General features: G+C 38.3%; 2 protein-coding genes and 2 long non-coding RNA genes across 7 annotated transcripts in view; all 4 read right to left on the minus strand.

Annotated features, from left to right (window-relative positions):
• Positions 1–1,674, minus strand: part of dscaml1 (Down syndrome cell adhesion molecule like 1) — a 123,722-nt gene extending 122,048 nt beyond the window's left edge. For all 4 annotated transcript variants that reach the window (XR_013287882.1, XM_077540948.1, XM_077540947.1 and 1 more), the window contains exon 1: positions 1,456–1,674. Coding sequence is in view for 3 of the 4 variants with exons in the window: in XM_077540948.1 (XP_077397074.1) it covers positions 1,456–1,498 (43 nt within the window). In the remaining variant the exon portion in view is untranslated. The remainder of the gene's footprint in view (positions 1–1,455) is intronic.
• Positions 1,675–9,013: 7,339 nt separating this feature from the next.
• LOC144032822 (uncharacterized) lies at positions 9,014–10,548 on the minus strand. Its single transcript, XR_013287806.1, has 3 exons — positions 10,344–10,548; positions 9,366–9,424; positions 9,014–9,257 (listed from the first exon to the last, which is right to left on the minus strand). It is a non-coding gene; the product is annotated as an uncharacterized LOC144032822 (long non-coding RNA).
• A 1,010-nt stretch (positions 10,549–11,558) lies between these two features.
• On the minus strand, positions 11,559–13,180 carry LOC144033635 (uncharacterized). Its single transcript, XR_013288024.1, has 3 exons — positions 12,723–13,180; positions 11,813–11,887; positions 11,559–11,598 (listed from the first exon to the last, which is right to left on the minus strand). It is a non-coding gene; the product is annotated as an uncharacterized LOC144033635 (long non-coding RNA).
• A 2,879-nt stretch (positions 13,181–16,059) lies between these two features.
• On the minus strand, positions 16,060–25,933 carry fxyd6 (FXYD domain containing ion transport regulator 6). Its single transcript, XM_077540266.1, has 8 exons — positions 25,754–25,933; positions 23,290–23,343; positions 22,038–22,061; positions 21,852–21,887; positions 20,536–20,610; positions 18,781–18,817; positions 18,619–18,668; positions 16,060–18,505 (listed from the first exon to the last, which is right to left on the minus strand). The coding sequence occupies exons 2-8, from the start codon at positions 23,336–23,338 to the stop codon at positions 18,468–18,470; spliced, it is 309 nt and encodes a 102-aa protein (XP_077396392.1). The 5' UTR covers positions 23,339–23,343; positions 25,754–25,933; the 3' UTR covers positions 16,060–18,467.
• Between the last annotated feature and the right edge of the window lie 753 nt (positions 25,934–26,686).

Below are 26,686 nucleotides of genomic sequence, written 5' to 3' on the forward strand. Positions count from 1 at the left end.
AAAAAAGTGACATGGAAGTTTGTTTCCCACTGCGTTATCTTCATCTCTCCCATCTCAGACACTCTTTCCGCTCCGGTGGCTGTTTGACGCCCCCAGCCTTGCTCCGCGCACATACACATGCACACGATGTACATCTCGGCCATGTCATGGGACGGCGCTGATGTACAATGTGTATGATCCAAACACACCTTGTAATCCAATGAAAAGAAACAAACAACTCCGCAGCCTCCGTGGCAGAGGGCACCTGCCAAGGCCATGAGGACCAACCACAAAACACGCGTTCTACACCAACTATATTCTTTAGACTGCAAACAACAATTTAATTTTTTTTGTTTTTCTCTTAAAACCATCTGAAATTCAGTGAAATGCAAATACGAGGCGTGCGTACAAGACAAAAGCATTTAACGTTCGGGCGCCTCCAGAGGCCTCGATCACTTCAAAATGACATTTTTTTTGTGTGTGTTTTAAAGACGAGCAAGAAGCATGAATCTCCCATCTGCAGCATTTACAGCGAAGCCAATCAGTGGAATCTGGAGCCATAGAAAATGGAGGATGAATAATTAGTGCAGGGCAGATAACGACTGCATCTGCATGCACGCACTCCCCTGGTCGCTTGTTCATCAATAAAATACAATGTTAACAAAAAGCATCACCTTAAAAGTGGCATGTTATCTCCTAAAATTATCTAATTGTCTTTAAGGAGCTCACATATCTCCCATCAAATCGCAATGACCCCTACGTTGTTGCTGCATGGACGCACACACACACACAATTGTGGCTTTTACGCACCATTTTGTACTTCAGTGCATTGAAAACAACTGTTCAAATGACGTTTTAATGGTGAAAATAATTGCTCAAGAAGCACTTCACATTTTCTCCCACTCTTCTCTTATAAGATTGAATTTAAAAGTGGAAGAAAAAACAAAACAAAACATGAGGCCTATAGGTCATTTGGACGCTCATGCAGCGTAAACACCCAAAAGTGAGGGCACAGCGGAGCAGGGGTGAGCAAACCGGGTGATGCCGCTCATCCTGCCCCTGCTTATTCACAGCCTCCATATTGACGACACCCTCTCGTATTCACTAGACACAAAAATGCAAATGGACGTTGTCTTTTGACATCCAAATGAGATGCGCTTTTTTTTTTGTGCGCCATTTGGTCCATTTTACGCACTCCTCCAAACCAAGAGCATATTGATTTGTGTGTTCTTAACTTGCTTTTCTCACCATCTTTACTATCGTCGAGCAAATGTCACCCGAAAATCTGCAAGCACCCGAGCAGCCATGCAACAAAACATCCCAAAAAAAGTTATCAGTCTACACCCAAAATTCAATGAATTTGTTTGTGTTTCGTCACAGCAGCAGATCGGCCTCATTTATCAAAGTGATCATTAACTTCCGCATGCAGCGTGCACACAAACACTTTAAGAGACACAATCCATTTCCATCGCCTACCTTCTTGCAAAGAATACAGCAGAAGTAAAGTTACAAGCCACATGCCATTCAAAGCAGTTATAGTTCACAGGAATGTGGTGCAGTCCCCCCCCCACTCCAAAAAGAAAAGCGCAGCAGGTCTTGCCAGGCAGGCGATCGCTCCGCGCTGGACTGGACTGGACTGGACTGCAGGTTTCTTGATGATGCTTCCCCCCGGCAGGTCTCTCCAGCCCTGGTCCCGCACACTCTCCGGCGCCGCCAAACCAAGCGCGGAGAAAGTACCGCCTCTTGCCGCCTGCTCTCTCCTCCCCTTACCGGGCCGGAGCGCGGTCGCCCCACCCACCCCCGGCGTGCTAATCAAGATGTGGCGAAGCAGGCGCGCGCATCGCGAATGGAACGTAAACGCGCGTAAAAGCTGCCTTTTTGCGCGCGCTTGACGCAGGCTTTACTCCAAAGTGTCGGCTATAAAAATCACGTCGAAGTTGTTGTGGTGTGGTTAAAATCATCACAGCCACACTTTTACTCTTATTTGGGCGCACAATGGAACCCAGCATCCATTTGGTGCCCGATTCAGAACAGGTGAACTAGTTTTGCACTCATGCATGTTATTTTGATCAGGGTTCGGATCTTCTGCTGCCACATTCACTTCAGCACAACAAGCACTGAACATCATGAAAGTGTTGCATAATGTTTATCAAAAGACGTGTTAAAAGCGTACATGCATTCATCGCTGCTTAAATCGATGCTCAATCGCAGGAATCATCAACACGGTACTGTACATTATAGTAGCGTTTTCTAAACTTAACTCACTAGTCATGGGACATTGTGATTTCCTAGGACTGCTACAGGCTGAAACAAGAACTGAGAGAGGCTGCAGTAAAGGCTTGGGAAATCGTTTTAAATGAACACTAACGGTCTGGTGAAGTCAATCGGTGGCAGATTCGATGCAGTTATTGCAAATAAAGATTATATCGCTACATATTCAATGTTAATTCACTTTAAATTAGTTTTACAGTGTCTGTTCCAATACTTTTGCAATTTTTACAATTCGACCCTTACCAAGATGGAGCGCCCATGTTTTAAAGCCCACTCAGTTCTGTGGGGTTGGGATTTTGTTTTCTTTGGTGTTTTTGGGTGTGTTTGTCTGTGGTTTGTGGCTTTGTCATGTATTCCTTGTTTCTTCCCTTGTCTTGTTATGTCTAACCACGTCCACTTGAGTGTGTCTTCCCTTCCTCGTTTGTGACCAATCACTGCCCTCAGCCACTTGTGTTTTCCCCCAGGTGTGTCTCTTTAGCTCATTAGTGTTGGTGTATTTAGCCTGTTGTGAATGTCCAGTCGGTGTGGGTGCATTGCTGGTGTTACGGGGTCATGCTGGGTGTCTTGTTGGAGTAGCTTAGCTTAGCTTAGCTTAGTTTAGTTTAGCTTAGCTTAGCGTAGTTTAGCTTATGTTAGCTTAGCTTAGTTCAGCTCATTTTAGCTTAGCTTTGTACGGCAAGTCAAGTCAAGTCTAGTTCTGTCAAGTCAAGTCTAGTCAAGTCTACTTATGTCAAGTCAAGTCAAGTCTAGTTCTGTCAAGTCGTCAAGACTAGTCAAGTCTAGTTCTGTCAAGTCAAGTCTAGTCTAGTCTAGTTCTGTCAAGTCAAGTCTAGTCTGTCAAGTCAAGTCTAGTCAAGTCTAGTTCTGTCAAGTCAAGTCTAGTTCTGTAGTCAAGTCTAGTCAAGTCTAGTTCTGTCAAGTCAAGTCTAGTCAAGTCTAGTTCTGTCAAGTCAAGTATAGTTCTGTCAAGTCAAGTCAAGACTAGTCAAGTCTAGTTCTGTCAAGTCAAGTCTAGTCTAGTCTAGTTCTGTCAAGTCAAGTCTAGTTCTGTCAAGTCAAGTCTAGTCAAGTCTAGTTCTGTCAAGTTTAATTCATGGTTTTCCTGCCCACTTCTACATTGCTCATTTCCTGTCTTATCAGTCTCCTCAACTTGGGTCCACATCTCACTCCACCTCCAAACCATAACACTTGAAGTCAAAAAAAGAAGTTAGAATTGAATTTACTTTCCTGTAAGCAACCCACACAAGACCGAACTTCAGCAAGCATCAAAGGATTAACTGTGCAGCTTTTGCTGTTTTTTTGGCTTTTTTTTTTTTTTTTTTTTGGTGACACATATTCCAAAAGGAGACAACCTCAACAAAGGATGTCTGCAAGAAAGTGAGAACTTCTGAGAAGAGAGGAAGTAGACTCACCAGAAGTTATGTGAAGTACACCCATTGATCTTTTGTTTTTACATTTTAAAGTCAAACAAAAACTTTTGTCATCACCTTCAAAGTCACGGCCTACTGTTTAATGGTTTTCGTCACTTCCTTTAACATTTGTATCTATTACAATTAAGATTACTTTGAAATTGCTTGTGAAGTTATATTTTGTCTTACACATTCATTTGAAATGGACTCTTCAAGCTACACAGAAAGCGACTTCTTGTGTCTTATCCGTTTCTCCTTATCTCCGAGTTGAAATGTGATGTTTGAGATGCACAAACCGACTACACGCACAAAAACCAAAATCCTGCTTGTAGAAGTGAGCTGAGGCTTCTCTCACTCCCACTGAAGAGCCGCTCTAGTGTGGCAGGAAAAGCAACACACGCTGCCTCCACTCTTTATTATGTAACAGGTGGAACACACACACACACCCACACACACAGGCTCACGCACATACACCCACGCACCGTCACTGTCCAACAGACCCGCAGCTGCACCACAATGGGGCGTTTATTTTCATGAACTGCTTCGGCTCCTCAAAATGTAAACTAGGTGAGTCATTTCATTGACAGCGCCTCTGCTGGTTGCAGCATAGTAGTGCACTGCATTTTACTCTTCGGTTGCTATTAGCAGTCTCAGCTACGGTTGCAAAATTAATCAATAATGGCTGATTTTTAGAAGACCTACGCAGGCACGGGGAGAACATGCAAACTCCACCCAGGAAGGCCGGAGCCTGGACTCGAACCCGAGTCCTCAGTACTGAGAGGTGGACGTGCTAACCAGTCATCCACCATGCCGCCCACAATATAATAAATATGAATGGAAATAAAAACAGCAAGATAGATAGATAGATAGATAGATAGATAGATAGATAGATAGATAGATAGATAGATAGATAGATAGATAGATAGATAGATAGATATGAAAGAAGCTGCTAACTTGCAACCTCTCCCTCTGAGCGCTAGCTAACAGCTAGCTAGCTAACACCTTAGATAGATAGATAGATAGATAGATAGATAGATAGATAGATAGATAGATAGATAGATATGAAAGAAGCTGCTAACTTGCAACCTCACCCTCTGAGCGCTAGCTAACAGTTAGCTAGCTAACACCTTAGATAGATAGATAGATAGATAGATAGATAGATAGATAGATAGATAGATAGATAGACAGAAAGAAATCCATTCATTCATTCATTCATTCATTCATTTTTAATTTTGGCAGCTTTCTCAACCAAAATTCAGTCCACCACAAGTTTAAATCTTCATAATGCCGTCTAAATAACAAGCAAGTGATTGGGTTCAACATAATTTGCTGGTCTTGTTTCGTTTCAGGCCATGCGGCAACAAACAAGATAATAGTATATTAATACAATTAGCCTCGGTAAATTTTAAATTCTTGGTTGATAATTAATCAACAACCCATTTTTCAGGGAACTATTCATTTGAATAATTAAATTAAAATCGAAAAAAATGGTCAACAAAGAAAAAATATAGGTAAAAAATGTAAAAGTATGAACCTTACATGTTATTTATTTTACAATTAAGCCTTTCACTGCATGTGCATGCCACATCCTGCACAAGCTCTATTACCTATGATTGAATCTTAAATATGCACTAATTCGTGAGCTTTGTCAATTTAGTGTGCCTTTTTGCTTGAAGGTGCATGAGAAAGTGTGTTTGTGTGTCACGGAGGGGCGAGAGCATGTGGGTTAGTCCCACACAGCAACGCCTCCGCGCTGGCAGCCATCTTGGAAGCGATGGTATTGCCCTGGCATGTTGTTTTTGTGTGCGCGCGCGTGAGTGGGCGTTCTCCGTCTCCGATTCATGTCGTTCCCCGTCTACTTTTTTTTTTTTCTTGCCCAGATTTTCTTCCACTCGCTCTCTTAGCTCTCAGAAAAAAAACAAGTGAGGATGTTTTGCCACCCCTATTTATTTATTTTTTAATCCCTCCCTCCCGCTATGCACCCCGGCTCATTTGAATGAATTAACACGCCTTCCCGCGTGTGCATGAAGAACCCTCTTTTACTCGCTCACGCATGCTCGCTTCAAGCGTCGCCGCCCGTTAATGCGCTGCAGCGTCGTTCATATTTGCCTCATTGAAAGGCGGTGCCAGGCAGGTTTGCCCAAAAAGGCTTTTTTTTTTTTTTTTTTTTTGCAGCTCATGGCTTCCCGCTCGACGCTAACGCTTGCTAAGTGGATTTCCAACATGGCACGTTGGCTCATTTGAAAGCGTTACATGGCCACCATACGCTCGTTCCCGACCACGTGACCTTGAAAGGACTCACACAGTGACTTTATCCCAATTCTGACCTCGTTAAGGTGTTGGTACATTAACGCCGGCTACATTAGCGCTAATATGATCCTAGCGTGTTGTTGGGGCCTGAGGGGAAGCTACTGATTGTCTGAGCATTAACAATCACATTAACATAAAAAACTTGTCTCATCACGCTCACGACATGCCCTCCACTCTTCTTTTATCTGCATCCCTATCTCTAGGCAACCAGCGATGGCGCCACTGATGGAGATGAGTCACTTTTTTTTTTTAAGCCTATTCTTGGCCCCAACACTCCTCAGTGGCACTTACGAGAGCCGCTTGCCTTTTTCCCAGGCCCGATGTCAGCCCCTATGATGATCACTGTCTGACAGAGAGTATACAACCTGCTTGGTGCTGTCAGGCCCGCTCACGTCAGCCCTTTGACCGGCGCGCCGCCTCTTGCAGCCGCGGCCGCGCGAGTCCTGCCTTCCTGCAGGGTGCTGTTGAAGGTGTTGTCAATGAGAAAGCGCATGATACTCTTGCCCTCAAATTTGTAAACAAGTGCGTTCACCTCGTTCACCTCAAGCTGGAGGCTTCTATGTTTTGTTTTGTTTTTTTGGTTTGTTTGTTTTTTAAAGGAGAACAATTTCCTTCAGTAGCCTATAGAAGGATTTTTTATATATATATATTTTTTAAGGTTTGATTCAGTTTCAGCCAATATGGATGGACATACTAATCAAAGAGTTGTTAGGAATTAAAGCTGCATTTTGTAACAATTTGCCCAAAAATATATTTGCAATTTTTGAGTATTTATGAGTAGGGGTGTAACGATAACAGCAATATCGTGATATCGAGATTTTAAAACTAGCACAATATCGTCGTCGTCAATGGACGATATTAAAAGCAGCACATCACATAATAACTGACATTTGCATCAATTTGATCCAACCGTTTTTGATACTTTTTTTTGTTAATTTAAATAAATAGTCCAAAACAATCCCCTAAAAATGAGTTGTTTGATGGTTTATTAATTTGAGCTCATTTGAACTAGATTTTTGATTTGACCAAACTGACCCAAATCATTGTGTATATGAAAAAATAACCCAATTATGGGTCAAAAAGGGACCGCCCGCCTCTTGAATCAAATGAACTCAGGTTTTTGTATTATTAATTTACCTATTCAAATAAAAAGTCAAAATATTTGGGTCCACCAAAAAAAACGAGTTGTTTGATGGATTATTCATTTGACTCAACTTTTGGGATTAAATTAATACATTTAGAAAAAAAATTATTACGGTAATATGCAGTTTAAGAAATCAAAAGTTTAAAATGAATGTTTCATTGAAGTATTTATGCATGTAAATAAATAAATAAGCATACTGCAATTATCCACCAAAATGTTTCTTTCATGCTCACATTAATTCATTGACTGCCAATGACAACTTTAGACGTCAAAATCCAAGCAAACAGGCAGTGTTAATTTGTTTTGTTTTTTTTAAAGAAAATGTAAAATTAAAATTTTAATTAAAAAAATATAAAAATTGTTTTATAGTCTTCTGACTAAATTTAATTAAAGCCTTAGTCATAACTCAGTCACCTGATTGTATCTTAGTTTTAAACCAATTTTAGTCAACAAAAATAAAGAGCAATTTTAGTCGACTAAAATTGAATTTTGGAGGCCTAGACCCAGTATGTGGTCTCAGTAAGACCAAGACCGATCACAAGAACGTCAACGCCCGTGTTGTAGGGTAACAGGAATCCGTTCTACGCACGACGGTAGCACGTAGCAATGAAATTGTTGTCATCGTTGTTATTCATAACGACAATGATTAATAACTATGAATGAAAACAATGAATAACTAAAACTAAATTCAAATTTCTTGTCAAAATTTGCACTGGCTGTTTGATTGGATTTTTGACGTCTATAGTTGTCATTGGCAGTGAATGAGTTAATAACATTTGAACCTTTTTGATTTTATGTTATCATTCAACTGTCATCCACGTGGACAGCCATAAACAACTGTCAGTTTTAAAAACCGACATCAACACCGTTCTGGTCTGTTAGCGTGGCAAAAAAAAAAAAGAGCGAGACAGGCCGAAGGAGAGCAGGAGCGAGAGAGGTTGAAAAGGCAGGTGTGAAGGGAAGACGTTGTTGCTCTTGGCTGAGGGCAAAGCTGCTATCCTCAGCCGAACTTCTCTGATCTTATCGCTTTCCCACGCTTACTGGCTGACCTCCACCGTACACAAACACACAAGCACACACAAACAACACAATGGCAAATGGAAAACTTGAGGTACTGTTGTAAAGCTACAAGTTATCAATCAAATAGAAACATTTTTAGTAATGAACTAACTCGTATGTGTATATATTTAGATATTAAACAGGACCAATGATTTGACTTATTAGCAAACATCTATTCCGCCATATAATCGCATTATTTTTGTTGACATTAGCAAATTACATTAACAGTTTGAATTAAGAAACTTCAATAGTCCCTAAAATGGTCACACAGAAGTGGCATGGAAAATAATATAGAAACATTAGCTGCTCTACCATTAATGTGACCTATAACCTTTACATGTCTATCTTAAAAAAAACAACAACTTTTAGAAAGGGGAAGTAAAAATAAACAACTGAGAATACAATTCAGCTGTTCAAGTAGGCTTTTACTGACATGTTTTGCTTTAAGCCGCCATTGTAGGTGATATTTGGTGTAGAAAGTTAGACAGACGTGGGTACAATACAAGACAGAATTACACTGTTCATCAAACAGAATAAATTTGTAGTTTCTCATCGTAAGCACACTTCACAACTCTCAAGAGCAGAAGAAGAAGAAGAGCAGGAAGTTTTTTTAAGGTCTTTGTTGCTAGGTAAAACGCTATTTGTCGCCACGCTGATTGTTTTTTGTTTGTTTTTTTTAATATATATTTATTTATCAATAAATGAAGCTTACAGGCTTACAGAAAAATTGAAACATACATCTGAGCGATGCCAAAAATAGAAAAGTGAAAACCAACAACATAAACACATCATAGAACAATGGGGTCAAACGAAAAGGTCAACGAAAAGGTTTACAGCATTGTCATGAATCCTTAAAAGAAAGAAGTCCCTTCAGAAAAACAATAAAGGTTGGCTTAGTAGCTCAAAATTTGCATTTATGATTGAAAAACTTTGCCATAATAATCAAGTTATTCAACATAATTTGTTTTATCTTATTATCCATTATTATAAACCACCATGTCACATCCTTCTCCCGGTTGTTTGTTTCCCTCACTCACTCCGATGCTGTTTGTCTGTGCTGTCAGCACGGCTGCCAGTCTAAATGGCTGTGGGAAGACGAAGCGTTCAGCGCTCTCACACCTGTCCAGTAGCGTGCGTACGTGCTTGTGTGTGCAGAGTGATGTTATCACGGCTAAATGGCTTCTCATGCTTACCTCCAACTGAAGCCCTTATGGAAAGCAGCTGATCATCTGATGAAGCCTCGGGGAAACAACTGGTAAAATGGAAAGGCAAGATGTTAACTCTTCACATTCAGTCCTTTTAAGGGCCGCATGGCTGACGTTTGTTTCTTTAAAAAAAGTTTCATGTTGAAAACAATTCAGCTTGAGGGATTATGTGTTTTGTTTTTTTATGTTCGCTATTATTGTGGATTTTCAATTATTTTTTTTCCACACCAATACCATTTTATTGTTTTAAATATATGACTAGTTAGAAGTGCTTTTCATGCAACTATTCTCGACATGTTTAAGTTAAAAACACAATGAACTAGCCTACTTTGTGCAAAGGTGTAAGTATACATCACGAGTTTAAAAAACAATAAATTCAATTACCACTGGCACTTATTTTTTTCATTTCATTTAGTTATGGCAAACAAGTGTATTTGATACTAAAAATATTTACTGCAATCATAACTTTGTCGGGCCAAAACCTACCACGAAAATGGTCACTTTTCAAATTGGTCACTTTTCAGGAGACCCCCAAAAACATTAACATTGCATCATCAAAGCGACCAAGCCATTTTCAACGCTTTAGATTGTTCAATAATTTGTAAAATAACACACACATGTGTGGACTGACCATGAAAAAAATGTTAAATTGACCAAATTGTGACTTATGAGGTTTCGGCCCGACACCAGCAATATGTTAGCAACAGACCACGCGGCAATCCGATTTACGTACAAATTCGGCTTGTGTTGACCGAATGCAACTCTGTTGTAAAGCAAGGATCCCCTGCAACCAATTAGCATCCTATTGGGGTACTAAGAGAAGTTTTGGAACCAACAAACTAATGAACAGAATTGCAAAGAAATTAAACCTATTTTGCCTCATCTGTGGAATATACGAGAGTGTGCTTTACTGTATGTTATTCTGGTTACTTACAGTATCTTAAAAATATTTGTTTAAATTATTACCTGTGACAAAACTTAGCTGTATCATAAGGTGGTGAGTGGATGTCTTCACATGTAGCACAGTTAATCACATTGGGGGGGGGATAACATTCACAAACCATCGAGTTTGATCGCGATTCCGCGTCCATTCAGTCATTTACAAATTCGATTAACCGTCTAAAAAGTTTCAAACAAGTAACAAGCTCTGCCATTGGTCATACTACAAACTTAAAAATATCCGCTTCCTGTTTTCTATGTTTTCCCCGCCTACATAGGTATATTCGTGCCAATGGGGAATCGGAAAGAGACGTCAGGTGATATCACCATTTAAAAAAAAATAAATAAAAAATAAAAAAATAAAAAGCTTGCTTTCACACAATTTAGTCATGAAAGTAAAACGGAATCGACAGCATGGGCGCATTTTTCTAAAACTACTTTAGATCTACCTACCTGTTGTGTCCCACAGCAGAGAAGAACCTGAAGCCACTTTGTTTCTGCGCTGGTCTTATGGCGTCCTCTTGTGTTCAGTATTGTTAATACATATTCATGGACGTGGCTATTCCGGGGGTTTTTTCTTCATGAATTGAACAAACAAACCTCTCTCAGAACTTTGAGGAATATGTGCTAACAGTTATTAAAATAATTTACAACTTGTACTAAGAAATTTGTATTTTATGCATTATTCAAGTAATGTTTTGTTTCACGAAGAGATGGATACTTATAAAGTTGGCCAAAACCCTAAAAGTGGCCTTGAAACTAGTATGAAACACGAAACCCTTGGTTAAAACACTGGCTTGAAACCACGATTTGAATATCTAACTCGTAATATAGAAACTCAAATTTGAAACTCAAACCCAATTTTGAAACCTTCACTATAATGAAATGAAAACAAATATGTGCATATACCCAGTTTGGTCCACCATGTGTATTGCTTACGCTTGGCTGTGTTCAAAAACATTTAAGAAGAAATCACCTCAAGGTTACACGCATATTTTATTTAAAAAAAAAAAAATGATAATCTTGGCACTCTCTTGGCAGTCAGCAGCTCAGCGGCAAATGGCGTCTCCGCTTCATGTTCACACCACTTCATTCAACATTGTTGTGTCTTCCGCGCTATCAACACTATACAAAAGTGAGAATGGGTTATTCTGTGAAATGACTTTTGATTTGATTTCTGTATGCACATGTTTGCATCTTATTTAGTGAAAATTGGCAAACAGTTCATTTTGTATAACCTACCGCTGATTTTTCTTGGTTAGACAGTGGCGGAACTTTTTGCCTGTAAAAAAAATACACAATGATAAACATTAAAGTACCTCTGGCAGTGTTAATCATCTCACCACAATACGAACATTAAGGGTGCTGATAACCATACTATTTATATTCATCCATACATTTACTGTAGTACTCGGTGACGCTAAAGCGTTCAATGAACTTAAAATGTATGTTTTTCAAATGTGAGATGAAACAGGAGGAGGTTTCGATTGACTTACCTGTCAGCAAAATGATTGAAAGGAGCACAATGACTCCGGCAACGGTAAGGCCGGCGATACGCAGTGTGTAGTAGTCTGCAAATACAAGCAGTACAGTGCCACTGCTAGGGTTATACAATATTGCAAGAATTTGCCATGTAAATTTCAGGGAATAAACAGGAATAAAGACGGAATTTACAAAATTAAAGTTCGGCTCTGAATGGGCCAGAGAACTTATAATTAGTGTTGTTCCAATACCGATTTTTCCCTCCCGATACCGATTCCGATACCAAGCTTTGCAGTATCGGCTGATGCCGATACCATACCGATACTTGAGATTTTTTTGTTGTTGTTGTTGTTTTTTTCTCAACATGAAAAAGCTGCCCTGCCATTGGTTCAGAGCATTCAAGGGCCAATAGGATATCTTAGATTATCATGCAGTGAACATGTCACATATCAGTGAATGTTGTGCACAAGCAAGACAAAAGATGATGCATCCAAAGTCCTATATTAGCCTTGGAATTAATGGTATCGGCATGTTACTTGTCAGTCGTCATCGATACCGATACCACTGTTTTAGTGCAGTATCGGGGCCTCTGCCGATACCAGTATCGGTATGGGAACAACACTACTTATAATATACTGTACCTGTATTTGGGGAATGTACTTTTTTTTCAGAATTCAATAATTAAATAAAATGTAATAAAATATAATAAATAATAATAAAATAATTAAACAAAAATATTTCATATTTCAACCTAAAAATATGTAAACATGACCTACATTTTAGCATAATTCAATAATTAAATAAAATATACTAAATAATACAATAAATAATAAAAAAATAAAAAAATAAAAAAACATATTCAAACTAAAATAAACATGACATATTTTACAGTTGGGCGGTTGTTCACAAATGGCGAACACTTACCATAAACAAAGTCTGCATCGGGGTCAACTTCGGCACCTGTTGCAGGATATTGAATAAACACTGAGATTGTTTCTCCATCAACTGGGGTATGTGCCACGGAAGAGGCGGGACGTGATTTTGCACATCAGTTTATTTCCGTCGGAAGCGCACGTATTTTTGATGCAGCCCACACGTCGCAAACCGAACCGGAAACAAACTGTTGTGCCAAAAACAGTCCCGCCTCTTCCGTGGCATATACACCCTTCCCAGCGCAAAGTCACACAATTTGGTTATGTTGTGAATTTTTAAATTAATTCACACGGTTTAAAGATTTTAAACAATGCAAACCAGTGACATTTTATATCATGGTGGGCATTGGTGGCTATTTGGAAGACAAGATGCCAGAAACCTGTGATTAATGATTTCAAGCTAACGTTGATTTGGTACAGGTGTGCCAAATGTTGTGGTTTTAGCTAACCTAGCTGCAAACATTAGCTTCAGAGTTTCCAGCTTAAAAAGTGTCAGCCACTGACAAGTGTGGCATTTTTCAATCAGTCGCTATTGTGCGACTTACCTTTCGGAGGCGGCATTTTCCTTGTCTGTTTATGTGTCAGGTGGTCCAAACTGCAAAGACAAATAAGGCAGACATACAGTAACGGCAGCTGGTAATCAATTCACACTTTGCAGTTAATCAGTTAGCATTCAAAGACCGTCTGGTATTCTCAGTGTAAGTGCATCGCTAGCTGTGTTTGTTATGGTGAATGATAATGTGGGTGTGCTTTGAAAGGTCTTTTTTATAAAGGTAATAAAAAAAATAAAAAATAAAGATTGGTCAGAATGTTCTTGTGAGTGAAAATGAATAACACAAAACAATTTTTAAAAAATATATATTTTATTTATTTATTTTTTTAAATAAATATACAAACCAATTGCTTGTTTTGTAGAAACAACAGAAAAAAAGTGGGTTGTTTCGTAGGTTATTCTTTGGACTTTACTTTTTGCTTTGACGAATAACCCAAAAAGTCTGTCTGTTGCTTTTTGACATACCATATATTGGCCTGTTTTTCACTACAATTGTTTGTACACATGCACACGCCTGCACACACATCCACACTGCACAAACAGTTGGGTAAAAAAAAAAAAAATAACCCAATATAGGTCCAAAAGGGACCAGCCCAACATTTTGGGGTATTCATTTAACCTAAAGTGTTGGATCAAAAATGCTCTTGGATCAAAACGTATAACCCACAAAACAAGTCCAAAACTCCAAAAATTGGGTTATCTGTGTTAGGCCTATTCTTTGACACAATTGTTTGTTTTATGTGAATAACTCAAAAAGTTGTGTCTGGCCCTTTTTCAACACATATTGGGTTATTTTCAGAAAGTAAAAACCCTGCCACAATTTTGCTTTAGCCCCTAATGCTAGCTAGCTAGCTCCCTAGCATGTAAACAAGCACCCTGGGAGTTAGCTGTTGAGCTCGCTAGCTAGCACCTGTTGCTAAATCCAAACTATGGCAGGTTTTTACTTTCTGGACATGGATTTGCCACCTCTGGTACCGTTATTTTTTACCCAACACTTTTCAGCGCGTATACGCATGCATACACGTGTACATGACATGGCCAGGTGTCCTGATTTAGGCAGGACAGTCCTAATTTTCAGTGATGTGTCCTGCATCCTGCGCAACCCGAAAGGATGCTGGTTTGTCCTCCTTTTGAAAGAAAATGAGCCGCGATTGAGTTTATGTGACCCAACATCAACCCCACGTTTGTCACAACTTGTCTGTGATTGGCCAAGAGTGCACTTCCGTTAAAAATCTCGTATATCATTGTTTCAACAAATGTAAACAAAGCTCCTCGTGTGGCTATCTGACTACGTCATTTCAAAATAAGTTATGTTTTGTGGCACGTTGCACTTTTACAGAAGCATGTCAGGTTTTAAAAACATGGCACTGTAAACTAAATAAATTGTCAAAAATAAGTTGACTTTTTATTGATATTTTCACCACAAACATGATCTATACACCATGCAAAACTTTGTTGTTGATAAACATTCACCGCGAGTCTGGTGTACAGTGTTCCCTAGTTTTCCGCAGGGGTTAGGTTACAAAAAATACCCGCAATAAATGAAATCCGCAAAGTAGTTAGCTTTATGATTTACTTTATTCTAAATGTTTTAAGGCTCTAAAACCCCTCACCACACAGTTTATACACTTTTCTCATCAAAACATGTACATTTTCTCACATTTCTCTATTGTTAAAAAAATAAATAAATAATGTATGGAAAATTCCACTAAAAAAAAATCCGCGAAACAGCGAGGCCCTAAAAAGTGAACCACGTTATAGCAAGGGAACACTTATTCATTTTTTAAAATATGTCCTCCTTTTTGACCTTATGGAAATGGCCACCCTCATTCCCGCGCGCACGCACATTACAGTAAAATGATAAACTACACTGATCAAAATGCTCGCTTTCAAGCTCATGTGAATTGTAGTTTTCATTGCGCTCAGTCTGAGATTTTTCCTTGCAGGCACTCTTGATAGTTATTCATTAATAAATCATTGCCACAATGTTCATCAACCTTGAACCTTGCACAATAGGATGGCTAAGGAATTGAGGTGTGGGAGTTTATAGCTAAAACAGATTCCTTTGTCTCTTTCTTACTTTTTTTTTTTTTTTTAAAGAAAAACAATTCTTGTTTGTGAGGTGACCTAGAGCCAACCCCAGGAGTGGGCATGATGTGGGGGCACGCTGAACCATATTTCATAGGTCAAAATGGACATTTTACGACTTATTTGTGCCCACCAATCAACAAAGAAAAAGTCCTACATATGTGTAATGGTGGAAATTGAACATGAATACAGCCTATATACTGAATAAATTTCAGGGGCCTACAAAGGAAACGATCAAATTCACAAGCAGTATCCTACATTCATTTAAAAAAGTAAATAATCTCTCACCTGCTCTGAATGCGTCTTTTGCTCAGGCGCTGTGCGTGTGCATCAGGTGCAGGCTCAGTTCCACACGTCCACCCCCCTATCGAACACACACGTACTTTCCACGCCTACAGCAGCTCCAGTTATGTATTTATAATGTCATAAAGTTTGAACTCCGAAGCCAATAAATAGCTAACCTAAGCTAACCTTTGGAATTCTAGCAACAGAGTGCCTACCTTACAATAATTAGCCTCATCATTACCAGGAGTAGTCAAAATTGGCGACTAAGGACATGGATTACTGGAACCGGGTTCTGCGGTCTGATGAGACCAAGATAAACATATTTGGTTCAGATGGCATAAAGCATGGCATGTTCTGGGGCTGCATGAGTGCTCCGGTGTCAAAATGAACACAAGGCACGATCGCGAGTCTTCAGACAGATTTATTCATATTGTATGCCAAAAGCACGACACAACAAGGCCTCATGCGGCGACTGGACAACGGCTTTTGTCTCTTCAAAACAAACAGTCACACTTCAGATGAGTCAAAGTTTTGTTTGGGACCTTTGATGGTCATTCAAATGTCTTTTTTTTGTGATAAGTACAAAAGAAAGAGATGGTGAATGTTTAAGAGTGGACTAAATGTTTACTTTGGAACCAGTGGGGGATCGATGAGGGGACGGCAGTGAGACAGCTGATGCAGTAACTTGCACAATATTGTCAAATTACCACCGTGGATGTAAGCAAGTCCGATTGTCTCATACATCACACCTACATACACACATAAGTGTTTGCAAAAACGCACACTTCCATCCATACAAACTATATAGTTGCTATCTGTACTTTTAAATACTACATATATTATACAACAAACATTTGAAGGACAATTGACAACATAAAAACATAGTAATTTGAGTGACACACTACACTTATAAAGAGTTTATAAGCAGTCAATAATTATAAAGCCTTAATAAACAGTTCTAGATGATTTCAAACAATTTTCAACAAGGTGTGGGCCGTTGTTGCTTGGTTGTTAGTTAGTTACCAAGTTTACACCAAACTACACAACTGATCTCCATAAATAAATCTTCTATGTTGTGATTTAATAATGTTGCAGTCCACTTGCATCGGGGCCAAGTGGGGTCTCAACCAATCAAATGGGCTTTGTCAGATTCCGCTTACCACAGGACAAAATCGGGAAATGTCCTGACCGACTCTCCAATTAATGGGTTAAAACTCCCCTTTGTACCCTGACAGCCCAAACGCGCTCATGCTAGGGGACGGGAGCTCATTAAGCCGGTGACGGGGTGTATTCGTCTAGGTTTACTAACTGCCTTTAGTTTTACAGAGCTAATCCAATCTGCCCTCACTTATTAGCCCTTAACTCATTTGCTCCCAATAACGTGTAAATACGTTTTTTTAATGTTCTAGGTGTACCAAAGACATATGTATACGTTTTTTTGTTTTTTTTTTATGCCAGAGCATACAGAAGGCTTTGATGCAGCCTCTCAACTGCAAAGAACGGTTGCAGAAATGATAGTTATTACACAAACGGCCAGCAGGTGGCAGCAGAGCAAAGGAGATCAACCAGGGCCATGTAGAAATAAAGCTCAATTACTTACAATTTTAAATAGATTTGTGAAAACTGATGAAACTTAGCTCTCTTCTAATGCTAAATGCTGCAAAACGGAAACAGATAGAAACATGCTTTTTTTTCCTGATGAAAGAAGAGACTTTAATCTTTCTTTTGATGGGTTCCATGCTTTTATAGCAATAGAACACAATATTCTGTGGGCCTTGCAAAATCAGTCAAAATCCAGTAAAACAGCCGGAAGCGAACGGGATTATTTCTGTGAAAATGGCTGGGAGTGAATGAGTTAATGAGTAACCTTACAGAGTTTAGGAATAATAATATGAGTACTCCGTTTTTATAGCAGCTACATCCCTTGTGAATTGTTTGCAATTGTTAATGACCTAGTAATTTAACAGCCCTGATTAGGAGCGTACGGGTTAGTTTTTATCTAAATGTCGGATTAAATTATTTCATTAAATTCCTTTAGATGGTGTCACGGCCAGTTGTTAATTTTTACTCAAAGTCTAATTTAGGATAAGGTATTTTGGGGATTAGAGAAAATAGAACAGCTGACTAGCTCTCCTCTCTATGAGCGCAACTTCAGTAGTTTTTCCTATAGTTATAGTTGTGTCATAGAGACATGTTTGGCATTGTTCGGTATTTGTGGTAAGCGTTGATGTTAGGATTTAATAACATTACAGTCCACTTGCATCAGGACCATTGGGACCAAAAGGTCTATTTAGTAGCCTGCTGAAGAACAGAAGAACTTAATATGGACTATCTGCGTAACAACCATCTTTTAGTTTATTAAGGCTTAATAACATGTTTATAACACATTTATAAACTATTCATAAGCCCTTTTGTGATTGTAAAGTGCTACCTAAAAGGCTAAAAAGCAGTAGCTGGGAGGACAAACATACGGGACCGCACCAAACAGACACAATTTTTAGCTTAAAAGATCATCTTGTGTCAAAGGTGCTATTAGCAGAGACGGACAGTGTTACAGTATCATCAAAGTGAGAGACGTCTACATGAAGGCACAAGAAGAGACGAGAGCACTGAGGACTGCTACGGTCACGACGAAGCACAACGGGGTTTACTAAAGGTTTGTCTTCAGGGTATATATGATTTATGTACACGCTTTCTTATATATACCCTTACCTTGTTGTGTCAGCACTTATAATAGTTATAGCTATGATGCAGTGGATTCATGTCAAATAAAATCAGAAGGCAGTGTGAGCTGACGCCAGATGAGCGGCCTCAGTTTTCTGCCGGAGTCTCTTTGGCAGCTGCTGCAGCTAAAAAAAAAAAATTATGTAGAATTTAGCTCCCTCAAGTGAACCTCCATTTTGAATTTGTGGATGTCAGAGGTGAGGGGAGCTGACAAGGGAGGTGAAAAGGGGAAGCTCACCCTTTGAGACGATGAGGTTTTCCTCCTGCGCCTCCTCGTCTCCGGGGGCCCTGCAGAGAGAGAGAGAGAGAGAGAGGTTGCCACATGTTGCCATGGTAACCACATGTGTCAAGTGGCGTGACTGAAGCACTTTTCGTCATTCAGAAGGGCACAGCAGCATACCTGGCTTTCTGGTTGATACTGCAGCGGCACCGTCGACCTTGAAATGGAAAGAAAAAAAACACGTTTGGAGAATATCTCAAATCTACCTTCTCCCTTGAGATGAATGGAAACGACATTATTGATTTACTGTACTTTATAAAAACATACCTCCTGTTTTGCTTCTCTTCACACAGTAACATAATTTAATATAATGCAAAGAATGAAACTGTTTTTGAATAATGATTTCATTCTTTTGATGTGCGTGCCTTGGCTACTCCACTAGGGGGCAGTATAACACAGCTATAGATATACTGTACAGTCTTCCCTCGCTATAACGCGGTTCACTTTTCGCGGTCTCGCTGTATCACGGATTTTTTATTAATTTTTTTAAGTGCAATTTTGCATATTTTTTTTACAGTAATATACCCATTTTATAAAATTTATGAAGGTTTGAACATTATCAACGTTTGAACAAGAGAGAATGAGAAAAGTGTATAAATTTATGCGGTCGGGGATTTTAGAGCCTTAAAACATTTCTAAGAGTTGTAAAACATAAAGCTAACTACTTCGCGGATTTCATTTATTGCGGGTATTTTTTGGAACCTAACCCCAGCGGAAAACGAGGGAACACTGTAACACACTTGTGAATCTCTTTTGTGATTGTGAGTGTTTACAGCTGACTTCACCCACCGCCAATCAAAGCAGCTCATGTTACAGTCTCGCATGGCGACGCAAAACCGTAATCACAGCAATAAGTAGGCGTGAGTAGAGCATTGTTACTGCTTTGGCCATGACGTGGAAAACAGACCCACTCATTAAATACGGTACTGAAGGAGCTGGAAATAGCATCTGGTGACTTAAATATGTCAACTGAGCTCTGAATAAATAGACCTGCAACTCTTGCGCCACTTCGCCTAGTCTTAGACAAGGTCTGGGCAAGCACACATTGACTAAATTAACAAGATTAAAGTGGAAGTCAACCCCCCATTTTATTTATTTATTTATTTATTTATTTATTTACAATATTAATTTACAACTAGTCTAAATACGGTATTTTAGTTAATATTGCGTGAGTGGAATATGAGTTAACTTATAAGCAGCAAAATCCAGTAGTTTTTAATCAATATCAGAAGGCTGCCATTTTGCCACTTGTTGTCGACTGAAAATTAGGTCTCAGGTAAGAACCAATCACAGCTCAGCTTCAGAAAACAGGTGATCTGTGACTGGCAGTTGCCTGAGCCCTAAGCAGCTGTGATGTCATCTTCAGTCGACAACAAGTGGACAAAATGGACGCCCCCTGAAATGGATAAAAACAAGTGGAGATTGCTGCATAATTCAGATTCCACAAACGTAATATTAATCATAATGTCATGTTTAGACTTATGAGGTCACATGTAACAATATATTACCGTCAGAAATATTTAAATATTAAATATTTAAGGTTGACATCCCCTTTAAGTGAAATAAGCATCTTTATTCTCTGACCATTTTGAGGTTGGTCTTGTAATAGTAACTTTCTTTTTATTCTTTCCTTTTAAAACAAATTATTCTTCCAACTTTACAAATTTCTTGTATGGAAAATTTGCATTAGTAAACACTATTTTTTTTTACTGAGGTATTTGTATTATGTAAAACAAATATTACCACTACCAATTACACTAAATACATTAGCCAAACTGTATTTCCCTCTTTGTGTTCTTTGATTAGCAGGCAGTTGTATTTAGAATACAAAACAAAGATAAATGTCATAACACACTGACAAGGTGGTTTACTTACTGAGAATGAGCAAAATTCCCAGCGTGAACAGCACCACAGCTAAAGCCAGTCCACAAATCCTCAGGCTCTCGTAGTCTACACGGCAACATGTAGCACATGAGAAAACATTTCATTTCATCGTCATACTGATAAACAATCATTATGTTACACTCTTAAAACTGTTGGGTTAAAAATGGACCAAACTGGGTGAAATAGCTAACCCAGCGCTGAGTCTAAAGGTGACTGAGCCATTACTGGGCTATTTTTAAATTAGCCACCGCATTAAGTTGAGAATTTGACGCAGCACGCTGGGTCAAGATATTGATCCAACAAGGTGTATAAACAACCTATATTGATAAATCAAAACTACCAAGAAATGATTTACCAGATTATCAGCATAGATGTGGTTCAAAATGATACTAATGTTATGATCGTTTTCTAAGAAAAAACTTTCCTCTGTCAGAATATGTCACTTGAATGACACGTTTGACACCCTTTTAGCACCAGATGGCTAAAAGCCACCCATTTTACTAACACCTCTTAAATTTGCTGAATTAGCTAAATAAATAAATGAATTGAATTAATTAATTAATTAATTAATTAATTATAAATAAATAAATATCAATAAAATAAAATAAAATAAAATAAAATAAAATAAAATAAAATAAAATAAAATAAAATAAAATAAAATAAAATAAAACAATTTGGGTCAAAATTGGACCAAACCGCTACTTGGTTCCATTTGACCCAACATTCTATATTATCGTTTTGTACAAAATTGGGTTGTACAAAACAAAAACAACATAAAGAATTGGATTGTTTTATGCAAAAAGACCCAGAAAGTTAGGTCAAATTGACCTTAGTAGCAGTTTTTGACCCAAAATGGGTTATTTTTATTCTGCACTGCCCATAGGAAGTATCTTATTTTGAAATGACTTGGTCAGAACCACCAAAAAGCCCAAAACAGGTCACAATATTGTGCCTAGGGGTTAAGAATATATATGAACAATCAACCCTGACCAGGATTAGAAACCCAATGCATGTGTCTAAGGACATTCAGTCGCCACTCGCCATTAATGTTGTCAAAGAACGTTACTGAAACATTAAATGTACTTCAACTTCAGCACACAAACTCGTCCAAAAATAATGTCCACACTCTAAAAATAGTTGGGTTAAACATAACCCAATCTTCTCAAAATCCACAGCGACTCAGCAAGTTTTTTAGTGTGTGCATACAGTGTCATGTGTTAAAATGGATTTTTGACATTCATATCCATCAATGACAATTAATTAGTTTATGAGCATATATTAAAGAAAGAAAAAAAAATTGCACTTACCATAGACAAAAGGGTTTTCCTCCTTCTCAGGTTCATCTATAAAGAGACATACATATTTTCCTGTCACACTTTCTTTATTATTATTATTATTTTGTATCTATCTGTAGCTGAAATACTCCCAAAGTTGTAAACGCCGACTCAATTGACTTCAAACTGTGTACCGATGTTTGTGTTGGTCGTACTCACCCTGAACATCGACGTCTGCTACGGCTGACAGTCATCCACATAAGCCGCAGATTAAAAAAAAAAAAAAAAAAACATAAAAAGAGCCTCAGTGTGTTGTTTGACAAGTTAACAAAACAGCATCAGACATCAAGCATGTGTCAGAGTGTCAGCATTGTGCCACTTTCACACTCAGCCTGTATGTAATAGTCACACAAAAATCCCTCAAGGACTCGGTGATGATTCAACGCTGCCTCCCTGTGGACAATTTGCATACGCGCATGTTTGGGACTTTGTTTTATGTGTGTGAACTTGAGTGTTTTTTTTGTGTGTGTTTTTTTTTTAACTCATTTACTGCCAGTCCAGGACAAAAAAAAATCTTTGACGTCTAAAACCGTCTATGGCAGTGAATGTGTTAAATGTGAGTGACAATCAGTGACGTCATTCAGGATTACCGCTATGTAAAAATACTCTCATACATCACTTAAATTTTAAATGTTGAACTCGACACATTTGGAGATGAAGGTAAAAAAAAAAAAAAAAATTTAAAACTGTTTTTAAAGAAGAGTTTATTTAATAATTGATGCTGATTTTTAATTTTAATTTGTATTTAATTAATTTAATATATAGTCAATTTTATGTGTAGTTAAATAAATAATTGTTCATTAAAATGTTTTTATAGATATGCAAAGTCTTGTATTAATAATATTTTACTAACTTAATGGTAACTATCTGTAAATTTTTATTGTATCAAAATTATGGGGGGGCTGTTAAATTTATGCAACAAAAAGCTTCATTAAAAAATAATTACAACTTTTTAATGAAGATGTAAATTAGTTTTTTCACTAATATTTTATTTAAAGCCATTACCACATTATTTGATTTGATTAATCAATGCATATAAACATGATATGAAAATAAGATTTCAGCAGAACAATTGAATTGATACAAAAAATTAAAATTCATACTCGTTTATTTATTCTATTGTTAGTCTAATTATAAATTATACATTTCTAAATTATTTAATAAAAGTAAAATGTTGAATTCATGACCAAAATTATTGTTGATATAATGCATGCTGATTTTTTTTAAATATATTAGTTTTAAATTAATGTCATTGTAAATTAACGATTGTTCCAACGATTTACAAAATATAGAAATTATGGAATTATATTAATTTCAAACAATGAACTAGTGTAAATCAATGGATTTTAAATAGCCAATCTTAGGAAATAAGTGCACCAAATATAGCAGAACTCTTTGCGCGCGTACTTACCAGCCACACACACGAGGAGCGAAGAGAGGAAGAGCGAAGCAGTTTCCATGGCAACTGTTGATAAAGACCAATCAAAAGTGGAGGGTGAGGGGAGCAAAAATGAGAGTAAAAGGGAAAAAAAAAAATGACAACGTCTGTGCTGCATCCTGGGAAGCGAGTCCCCTTGCGCAATCTTTACTCAGCTACAAATTCCTGAACGAATAAGCGAGCATTGTTCCAAAAAGCAGAACATGGTTGTGTTTACAAGTGCACAGCTGCTGCTCGTCATTCATCATTCAAATAGAGAAGAAAACAGACTTGTAAATTTTCTTCCTAAAAAAAAAAATGGCTTGAGCGATGACATCATCTCCAAAACCAGATCACGCAGCCGGAGTCAACTCTCTCTTTGAGTGGTCTTATCGATTTGCTTGTAATGTAATCTAGATGAAGCTCACAGGAAGGAATTTGCACTAATGGGTCGTTACAGTTCAACAGGATGTCTTTGAGAGACAGTCATCGTCTAGAAAGAATTTGGCTGAGGTGAGCGCAGACCTCCGCCAAGGCAAGAAGCAAATTTCTACAGTAATTTGTATTATTTTTTTTTTTACCCCCTCCCCCTCAAAAATGCTGAAAAATCGTGTCTTGTTACAATCTCGCACACTCCTCAAGGACGCCACGCGACCTTGGCATATTTTCATGCAGGCCACAAAGTGTGCCACTCACGTCAAACAATCCTTCCAACTCTTTAGAAAAATGTGATTTTTTTCCCCCATAATGCGCAATACAATTTATTCTGGAGTCCTGCTTGAAGGCTGTAGGTGCCCTCTGTCAGACTCCATTTGAGTCCATTCACCTAACAAGATGTTTGTGTCTCCTTAATTCTATTAGGGACATTTAGTGCCGTTAGACATCAGTGGCAGCTGGCAGGAGCATTCCTGCCCACTTAGTTTTGGCAAGAAGGTTACTTGACAACAAAGGATTTTTTTACTTTGTATTTTTTGCTGAGGTCTACTACTATTACTAGACTTTTAACCAACAAAAATTATTCTGTGCACAATAAAAGTGCAACCCATCAAACTGAAAGCAGTTTTTAATATTTTGGCACTCTCAAGTTGTCTTTCCTCAAGGTCCTTTTAAGCGTCATAAATATTGTTAAATGACAGTGTCCATTTTACTGTCTGGTCAAGTAAACACAAAGTCAATGGTGATGAGATATGAAGGACTTTTTTTTTGTTTTTTTTTTGTTTGTTTTTTTAAGAGCATATGCTGTGCTATAAATCCTAAAAGAGAGGATGACATATGGACTCAAATACAGTACTGCCCGGGTAGTTACTTCATAGCCAATTTTAAATTGAAAGCTCCAGTACGCAAGAAAATCATATGTAGACCTAATAACCCACACGTTGTATCATATAGTTATAATTTGAAACCGAAGTCGACTACTACTACTGTAAATGGCTCATTATGATAAACTATAATAGGCTATTAGTTTCTTTCTATGAGCCACTCTGACATTCATGTTTAAATATCCGTTGCTTTGAAAGCCATAACAATCAATGCTAACCGTTAGCATGTCAACGGCGTTTTGCTTGTTTGTTTACATAAAGCTAAGCAGATTTTACTAAGGCAAAGCTGTGGTTATTTTAAACGTATAATTATTTTCCATTTGTTTAATCTTACAGTAATTTACAGATACAGTAACTATCAAATGTAAAAATTAAATTTCATGGATCCATACCCTCTGACCTGATTTAATCGCACTTTTAGGGTCATATTTATGTATACCGTGAGGGCAAAGTGTGTCCATTGAAAAAAATACACAGACATTTTGCATTGTGTCATGACGTCATCGTCTCCCCGTTGCAAGACATAAGTGGGTCACTTGAATAGGTCACATGTAGGCTACGCAGCAGAGGACTTCCTATCGGTGACGTCACCGCGGCAACCATCCGCACGGTATGACTCCTGAATGTCTTTTTTTTTTTTTTTTTTTTAAATCACTATGGCAACTGTGTCCGGCTGTGTGTGTGTGTGTGTGGGGGGGGGGGGGGGCGCAGTGGAGTCCACTCGTGAAAGGCGAGGGGCGTGGCGGCGAATCACCGTCGGATTCAACATATAAATAATTAGATGACAACAACAAAGACAAAAAGAAGGAAGGGACATAAGTGTATTCGAACGCAATAGCCCAGTCGTCATTCGCGCGCGCGCGCGCCTATTCAACCTGTGGATCGCCTGATGGCGGATGGGAGCGCGTCCATTATGCACCCCCACCGCATCTCATTTTTAATGTCGAAGCGTCACGACTGTGTTTCTGCGTGCGCCTATTGACAATTAGAAGCCATCATGATGATTTATTGCGCAAGGAGACACAACATCGTCGTGCATCACTCTTTTTTTTGTTTTTTTGGGTCACGCTGAAAAAAAATGTCAACAACCACCTTTTGCAGCTGCATGTGAATGTTAATCCTAATAATGAGCGACTTACCTTTTGTTTATCCAGCAGGTCAACAAATAGATGATCCACCCACTGAAATCACTCAGCTGCTCTCCAGTGTTCTTCTCATCTGTGTATGTGTGTGGGGGGGGGCAAGCTGGACCAGTGTAAGAACAACTAGAAAGATGAGGAGGAGGGAGAGGAAGAGAAGGTGGGATGGACAACAATATCATCTCCTGGAATGAGTGTTTCTTTTTTTTTTTCTTTTTTTAGTCCCCTCCCCCTTTCGCGTTCTCTCTCCTGAAGTCAAAGATTTTTTTTTTTCCATTTACATTTTATTTATTCATATTTGGACAATGTAGTGATTGCACAGATGAAATATTTCCAAAAAATAAATAGAAAATCAGAGGATACATTGGGGATTGTTGACAATATATCACAGTATGCATAATAAAAGGCTGGAGGGCACACACACACACACACGCCGTTAGAGTGCCCTTTAAATATTTGAAGTCTGGGATGTGCCCCCGAGGAGGAAGGAAAGCATACAATCATTTATCTTATAGTGGAACCTCTACAGTGGATTTGGAAACATTCTTGCCACAGAACGAAAATGGAATTCATTTTAATTTGGATAAAATTTGCAAAAGAAACAAAAATGAAAAGAAAATTGTACTTAATAGAATAGTTTCTTTATATGTTGCATTTGTTCACATTAGTCGTGATTGGTCTGTCTGAGCAACTCTGATGTCATATTCAGTCAGCAAGTGGCAAAATAGCCACCCCTTGAGATGGATAAGGACAGGTGGATTTTGTTGCTTTATTCATATTCCACAAACATATTAATCAAAATGTGTGTGTTTAGACGACCGGGGCTGCATAGAACATTTGGTGAAGACACTTTTTGGGTTGGCTTCCCCTTTAAATGCAACTGAACTATACTTAAGGGATTCTTTCGTACCACTAGAGGGAGCTGGCCTCTTT

Source organism: Festucalex cinctus, chromosome 13, assembly GCF_051991245.1.
Source record: "Festucalex cinctus isolate MCC-2025b chromosome 13, RoL_Fcin_1.0, whole genome shotgun sequence".
NCBI lineage: Eukaryota > Metazoa > Chordata > Actinopteri > Syngnathiformes > Syngnathidae > Festucalex > Festucalex cinctus.

What these genes read in the sequence shown, in the direction of transcription:
- fxyd6 (XM_077540266.1), bottom strand. Translation starts at nt 23,338, where the DNA reads ATGGAAACTGCTTCGCTCTTCCTCTCTTCGCTCCTCGTGTGTGTGGCT. An exon ending in GCTCCTCGTGTGTGTGGCTG is followed by an intron (nt 22,062 to 23,289) that starts GTAAGTACGCGC and finishes GATGACTGTCAG; the next exon opens with CCGTAGCAGACGTCGATGTT. An exon ending in AAACCTCATCGTCTCAAAGG is followed by an intron (nt 18,506 to 18,618) that starts GTGAGCTTCCCC and finishes TTTTTTTTTTAG; the next exon opens with CTGCAGCAGCTGCCAAAGAG.